Source organism: Rasamsonia emersonii, assembly GCF_000968595.1.
Source record: "Rasamsonia emersonii CBS 393.64 chromosome Unknown ctg1118621760787, whole genome shotgun sequence".
In the NCBI taxonomy this organism is placed as follows: domain Eukaryota; kingdom Fungi; phylum Ascomycota; class Eurotiomycetes; order Eurotiales; family Trichocomaceae; genus Rasamsonia; species Rasamsonia emersonii.
Window position 1 is genome coordinate 1 of NW_013562737.1, and position 7,540 is coordinate 7,540.

The 7,540-nt window shown below is 48.6% G+C and overlaps 2 protein-coding genes across 2 annotated transcripts; one reads left to right on the top strand and one right to left on the bottom strand.

Moving 5' to 3' along the window:
* Positions 1-1,154: 1,154 nt before the first annotated feature.
* On the top strand, positions 1,155-3,599 carry T310_8512 (uncharacterized protein; the record flags this gene model as incomplete). Its single annotated transcript, XM_013468708.1, has 6 exons — positions 1,155-1,311; positions 1,475-2,724; positions 3,135-3,173; positions 3,309-3,340; positions 3,466-3,485; positions 3,547-3,599. The coding sequence occupies 6 exons, from the start codon at positions 1,155-1,157 to the stop codon at positions 3,597-3,599; spliced, it is 1,551 nt and encodes a 516-aa protein (XP_013324162.1).
* A 1,564-nt stretch (positions 3,600-5,163) lies between these two features.
* T310_8513 (uncharacterized protein) lies at positions 5,164-7,540 on the bottom strand (the record flags this gene model as incomplete). Its single annotated transcript, XM_013468709.1, has 7 exons — positions 5,164-5,318; positions 5,399-5,616; positions 5,804-5,901; positions 6,207-6,286; positions 6,697-7,048; positions 7,110-7,148; positions 7,289-7,540. 7 exons carry the CDS (start codon positions 7,538-7,540, stop codon positions 5,164-5,166), a joined length of 1,194 nt encoding a protein of 397 aa, XP_013324163.1.

Genomic DNA, 7,540 nt, shown 5'->3' on the forward strand with positions numbered 1-7,540 from the left:
CGGAGCCAACGCTACCAAATTCGCTGGCAAGAAGACCACTTTTGATTAAGTAGGTCCTCCGAACCAGAAAAGGTAGGTTGCGCTATAGTATTGTAAAGATGTCCGATCAGGTCGACTTGCTTTACAGTGGGCTCTTATGGTTGTCTACCCGTTGTTCGGTGGTTACGCTTCCCGGTAACTTACCCCCAAAAGTTTGTGAGGAATTTGTGTTTTGCTTGATTTGAATTCAGAATGCTGTTTCCTGTATATCTACGCTTCTAAGATTATCAGACTTGCCAATTGAACGTGTTCTGTGATGCCAGCGGTGCTGTCTGTAGATCTGCTCCAGCCCCTCTTCAGCCCTAACCCTAGTTCATTACATTTCCTTATTGAGAACAGCGGGACGCGGCACATGACGCGGGTCTCGTGCTAGGCTCAGCTTGGACCACGCACCCGCCGGCTCTTATCTCCAAGTTGTTTATCGACCATTGCTCCTGGGTCCACTGATTGTGCCCGCTGCCTGTGGTTCCCCGCAAACAAGGCCTATTGCCACAGCCCCCAATGGAATGCGTCCCTCCCCAACCACTGCTCCTCCTCATCGGACACGCTGGACAATGTATCATCATCCTCTCATCACTCTCTGCCCCTAGCATCGTCTCTCTCATCTTCTTATCTCGACTGCCGACACGTCTGTTTAAATAAAGCAATCTTCAGACCCCGAGAGGTCACGGAGGAATCTCACGTGCCGGGCTTGCGCCGTTGCCATCTGACCCGTAGCTGCCGGTCAGGTGCGTGCCCTGCTGCCTGTCACGGGTCTCTTCCGCTGACGAATGACTTCCCCAACAGCCTCCCTGGCATTCTTGGTACACGTCCATCCCGCTGCTGATTTCTGAGAAGAGAGCAGTCGAACTGCGAGATCACAGAGGGATTTCGGCGTCACGACTGTATCGCCGTCGGTCCTCTGTGTCCCCGCCCTCGTTTCACGATAAGATAAAGAAAGGGACACGCATCATCGACACCGCCTCTTCTGCCACGCTGCCCCACCTGCCCCGTTGTCCAGTTCATCATCCACCTCCGATATCGTACCACTGCTCAGTCGGGGTCGTCTCTGAGTTCTTCTGAACTGTAGGCTCCTGGCAGCTGGCCTTGCTGGTTTTTAAGGCACACAAGACACCATGCAGCCGAATCATTATGATCTCCTCAGCCACGGCCCTGATGGAACGCCTGAGGCCAGACCATCCATCCAGATGACACGAGAGGGCTATCAGATGGCCAGGGACACCCGTACTGGGTCACGAAACCAGTCGGGTGCGATTCCCATGCGATCAGAAGGTAGGATATGCCCCATTTTGATTTCTAGCTCGGTTCTTCTCACAGCCTGTTTCCTTCCTGCATCCTAATGCATATCGACTTGACAATTACCCTATATCCTACTGTCCTAGCCCACCATCCTATCCGTTGATTTGCAATATGTACTCACTCCGCTACTATATAGACTCCTGGATCGAAGTGTCGTCCCAGCCGTCATCCTCTTCCCTATCTTCTGCAGCGACCAACGACGAGATCGTCACCACCGGCCTGCGTGTCGAACGCCAGGAGTCAGAATCCCAGCACTTCCGCAGCCGACGGAAACGACGTTTTGCCGCTAGCTCAACCCAAGTCAGTTACTCTTCGCGAGAGCCCAGCATTGCTAGCAGCAGTCAGGACGAGTATGAGGAGAGTGAGAGCGAGTCGGATAGAGTTCTCAGCAGCTCGAACGAGGATATCATCACCCGTTCCCGCGGAGATGCGCTGCTTCTACGGACGGGTTCGCTCTCTGAGACCACGTCGTCGAGCGATGACGATGATCGCTCAACCGCACTCGGCCTACGAATTAGCCCCTCACCATTTGTTCCTCAGCCAAATGTGTTTTCGCATCCGCCTGCCTCCCAAACCTATCACTCAAGAGTGAGGCCATCTAATAGGAGCCAGCCTAGTCCCAGCGTCGTCTCCAACAGCAGCCAGTCGACTGCTATACGCCATAGTTCCAGCTCGAGCACCCGGACTGCTCGCCGTGAGCGGCAACAACATAGCCCGTACAATATGATCTCGCCGTCTTACCAGGCAGACCATGACGCTGCTCTTTGGGCAAGTCTCTCCACACTGCTTTCATGTGCCGCAGCGGCGCGTGGCCTGCCCAAAAACGATAGTCCTCCAGCTCCTGCAGGCCCTTCGACAGGCCAACCTACCAGTTTCCGACTGGTTCCGGAGTCGGTGGCGATGGGGGAGGAGAGCAGCGACGCTGAGGATCGTTCGACGCGTTCCAACACGGATAGTCCGTCTTCAGCACCCCATCGGCTATCCCGACAGCACAAACCCGCGAGATCCGACGCGTCGCCTACCGTGTCCAAGGCGAAACGGAAAACTGCTTCCTCCAAGGATCGAAGCTCCTCGCATGCTTCAGCATCCAAAAAGTCACGTCGCAGCAATCTGGCCGAGTCGGTGTCGATGGTGGTGAGTCCGACGGTTATGACATGGGTGATCAGCGCGGGCGTTGTTGTTTTGTTCTCTGCAATCAGTTTCTCGGCGGGATATGCTCTGGGGAGAGAAGTTGGACGAACCGAGGCCAATGGCGGGATGGGATCGGTCTTGGGAGGAAGTGGATCGGATCCTTTCTCTAGCGCGAAGGCCTCTGTCGGCTGCGGGAAGGAGGCCGTCAAAGGTGGACTCAAACGCCTGCGCTGGGGTGCGGCGGGCGGCTCTGGGGTGAGCATATACAACTAGGTCGACATGCTAACGTCCTATTCTTGTGTTTGGGTATGGTGTTTGCTCTTATGATGCGATGACGAGGATGACGAGGATGACTATCGGGATGACTATAGGATGATCGGGTATGCAGCAGCGGCACTATTCTGACTATCTTTCTCTCTCTATTTTTATCTTTTACATTCTTACGATCGGTTAAGGAAAACCTCTGAATCATGCAATGGAGTTCGACTATCCACTTTCATATCTGCACTGATCTGGGAAGCTATCGATATGCGGTCATTTCCAGCAAGTCATCGAGCCAGTTCCTTTTTCTTTGAGTTTTGATTGGAGTTGGAGTTGTTATGCGATAGTGTTTGGATTCGGTTCATTTCATTTAATATACCCGTTTCATACTCTCCTTCGGATAGTTAATTGAATATTTTCGTATTGTTGGAAGAGGTGTATTTGTAAGTGTATATGACATCTCAACTGCATGGAAACGCCGCCCGTCTGTCAAATTCAGAGACGCAAGTTGCAGCGGTCGATTCCACCAAGTCATCATATCGCCTGCTGTCTGTCCATCTATGAACCTGTTGAGATAGACGAGCATACCCAACGAGATATATATAGTGAAGTATGTAACACTGTTGACATGTTTCTTGATTTGATTAAAATCTTTCCTTTCTTCTGTTTCTTCTATGGCGGAGTGATTATATATTTATATTTACATTAGCATATATATAATAACAACATATATAGACAGAGAACTACCAACGCAGGTAATATCGAGCAAACCGCTCTGTTGATGATATAGTAAATACACGTATCAAGTCTCTATAGATATACATACAAATGTAAAAATTACCTCCACTGTTCTGGAGTACAGTACATAGATGTTGTGATTCAACAAAACCAATATCACATCGCTAATCCATTAAGTGCACTGACATGACCCAGAAATGAATGAAGCACGACAAATAACTGTATACAAAGAGTTATTACTTTGTTTTTGATTTTTTATCTCTGCCTATCATTCACGGGACCATCTATCTATCTATCTATCAATCTATTCCCAAGAAGGTGTGTTTCGGCGAGCGGGGTTATAACATGGTCTATTATTCTATTCTATCTATCTACATAAATAATGTATTTATAATCAATCCGCCCCTCTCACCCCGCATGACATCTTACGACTGTAAAGCATGTCAGACGCTCGGACTCGGAGAGATGGGATGGAAGATTCATTGAAAACGTCACAAAAGCAGGGACAGTAGTCAGAGAAACAAAAATAGGATTATACTTATTATCATTACGTGATGTGATGTGAACACTGTGTTATGGTGTTTAACTCAGGGTATTCCAAATCATTTGTTTTAAAAGTCTCATCATCATCATCAGCCCAAAAATAGGCTTGTTTTGATTTAATAATATCTTCCGAGGTCATACGGAGTATACAGTTATCCTTCCTAAGCCCTATTACCCGTTTCCGACATCCGACCGTACCCTCACATAAGGTTTAGTACCTTAGCCCCAAGCGGTTAGATAAGGTAAGGTACCACACCCGGCCGAGCATGTTGCAACCCTAACGGGTTAGGAAATCAATAGTTTCAATTTTTGAGTTTCCATTTCAGATCGTTTCCTTGATTGTCGCGATAATGGTCATGGTCATTTGTCAGGATGGATGGATGAATGAAATGAAATGAATGACAACCGGTGAATTATTAATGGCATTGTTCACGAGAAAAATAAGTCGTCGGGAAATCATCTGACACAAATAATTATCATTATTAAATTATGCATTGACATGACTGCAGTCAGATGACTCCGGAATTACCCCTCAGTAGGCATTCATTCCATTTAGGTACTTAGCTTAGGTAAAGGTAGTTGATTGATTGATTGAGTGAGTGAGTGAGTAATGATTGATGACTGATTAGCGGCAATCGCGGAAAGCCCTTGAATTGAATTGAATTGAATTGAATATGCTGAATTGAGTGAGACACAATGTACGGAGAGTACTCCATATTCTGCCTGTATGCAGACACACGGTCTAGACGGCTGCTGGGCCAATTTTGGGACATGTTCATGCACTACAGAATACTACCATGGTACTCCGTACATACTAACTGAGTCGTCAGTCCTTTGATATCAACCAAAGATACGGTACGGTATGATGTCGCTTGAGTCAGCGTAGCCAACGTAGGGCTCAGGGCATGCGAGCCGAGGGCGATGCCCATCCATTGGCCGATCATCTGTGGCTAGTGAAATTTTTTCTTGTTGGTATCTGTGGCTAGTGGGAACTATCATGTGGCTAGTGAAAAATTTTTCGTGGCTAGGTAGTAAGTTCCATAACTGTTAGTGGGAACTGGAACGAACATGTGATTGTGGCTAGCTAAAACTAGCATGTGGCTAGAAGGGGCTGAAGAGGCTGAAAGTTTAAACATGTGGCTAGTGACACACCTAGCCGCATAGTTCAAGCCTCAACCCATTTCTCGGGTTCCAGCCCAGCCACAGGGCAAGCCAAGAGATCGACAAGATGCGTAGGCCATAGATTATCATCTCGGTCGGCCTCGGAGGCTCGGCCTTGTCGCTCGGGCTCGGCAGAGTATTCCCATCTGGGCACGGATCACCGCGTGCTTAAATTTTAAGTAGGTAGAGTCCCAAAATAAATTTTTTTGTTGTACTCTGTACTTACTACTGGACGCCTTAAAGCAAAACAATGCATGCAGATTGCATTTGCAGACAGCCCCCATCTCCAAATACTCCGTAATGACAGCAAAAAAAAATTTTAGCATTGCACAGCCACACTGATATTTACATGCCACAGCAGTGGAGTCTGGACCAGCACATGCTAATCTGGAGTATGCACATGGCACTCTCCACATTCCACTGGCCACATCATGCCAACACAGACTGGAGACCTTTTCCATGGTTCAGGAATGCATGCCCATAATAATGCGGGGACAGGGGGGCAAGCCACATCACACACTAGCCACATGCATCGTGTACTTAATTACCCAATCAGTATACGGAGTAGTGTAGCATATTTCTCAATTTCTGGAACTTTTGTCGCTACCTAGCTAGGTAGACACCTACCTACCTTTCTAAGATAGCTGCGTTAGTTGCTTTTTCTTGTGCAGACTGCAGAGGCATGCAATGCAACAGCCCTGGCTGTCTAGACGTCTTATCTATATTTATCTATCCTGTCGGAGTTCTGCCGATCTGTATATACCCTATACACTGCAGTACTAGCAGGCTTTCGTTGCTAAAGATAGATTGAGTGATGGTAACAGTCAGTCAGTCAGAGTTTCATTGTATGTATGTGTGTGTGTGTGTGTGTGTGTGTTCTCGACAGGAGAGAATAACGTTTGTGCATCCGTAGACACGAGGAACACATGTCATCTGTGGAATAACACCCGTCCATGTGCCATGCAAGATGGCATTGAATGGCATCATGTGATTGGTTAGTTGTGTCGCTACTTATCCGATCGAGTAGGACGTACTCTACACGTAAAGACATTGCATTTACGTTCAAATGCGGCAGAAATAAGTATGGATAGTAAAAAGAAGACAACAGAGAATGCTGTTGTACGTATGTATTTGAAATGTACTGTACAAAGATATCGTGTAAATACATGACTAGTCGCCAAGTCGAGCCCGAAATATATACAATGCTATCGATATAGATACATGATGTAATTCCACACATATGTCCTCCTGCAGCCCCAGATCCTAACGCCTAGCCCAATGCGATCGTCGTTGGAATGAATGCTCAAGAATCAACACATAGGAAAATCCCCAAAGAGCGTAGTCATGTACTGTACAAGTAATGGAAACGAACGAGAGATAGAATGAATGAAGGACGGCGCTTCAGCAGCGCCCGCGTGGAAGGAACTGTCGTAATCTGCTCCGGATCTTTCTCTTCTTCGAGTCCGCTGCGTCGTTGGTTAACGACGCTGTGTTATACGATTGATATTGCACCGGAAAACTCACCTTGGTCCCTTCGAGAACGTTTGCCGCCATATCCCGTGCGAGGCCGGTCGACCTCCATCATTGACCTTTCCGACATACCGCCGGGGCTGGCGGGCTGGGACTCGGACTCGCACTCGGGATCGTAGTAGCAATGGCAGCAGTAGGAATATGCCACATGAGGATACGCCTGTGCCAGCACCAAGTCGATCTCAGACAATGCTGATGGTCGTCGGGACTGGTAGGAGGGTGTTGGTGAGCTCTGCCAGGTGGTCAGCCACGACTGAGCCAGATGATCGTCGGAATGCATACCCAGAGCTCGTAGTTGGTCTTGTAGGACATGGTGTGGACAAGGATCGGATGAGGGGAAAGCAGACTGCAGATCAATAGGTTGTACAATTCGCAGGTAGAAGGTGTGTAGTATATACAAAGCACACCTGATCTGTACAGAACTGTAGAGATTGCGACTGCTGGTTCTATACTACCCGAGAGGCAGCGATGCAGATGTCTCTATATATGTCCCTCGACGCGATGTAGGAGGGTCACTTTGGAGTTACGGAGTCGACGGCTGCCTGAGTCTGACAGCAAACATCCCGTCCTTCGCCAGACTACTGACCGTCCCAAATCTGGATTGCGAGATGGAGGCTCCATCCAGACCTAATTTACAGTCTGATCGGAGGAGTGTCAGTCGATCATGATCCACGGCGGGCGATCTTGGCCACCAATCAGGGCGCGTCCAGCCGCCCATCCAATTAGCGCCGAGGGACTGCTGTGGCTGGAGGCCCCTGGAAGCCCGATGAATTGTCCCCGCCCCAAACCCTAACCCTACAGGGTTGTATCTCTCGAGCCGCGATCCCAGTGACTTCAT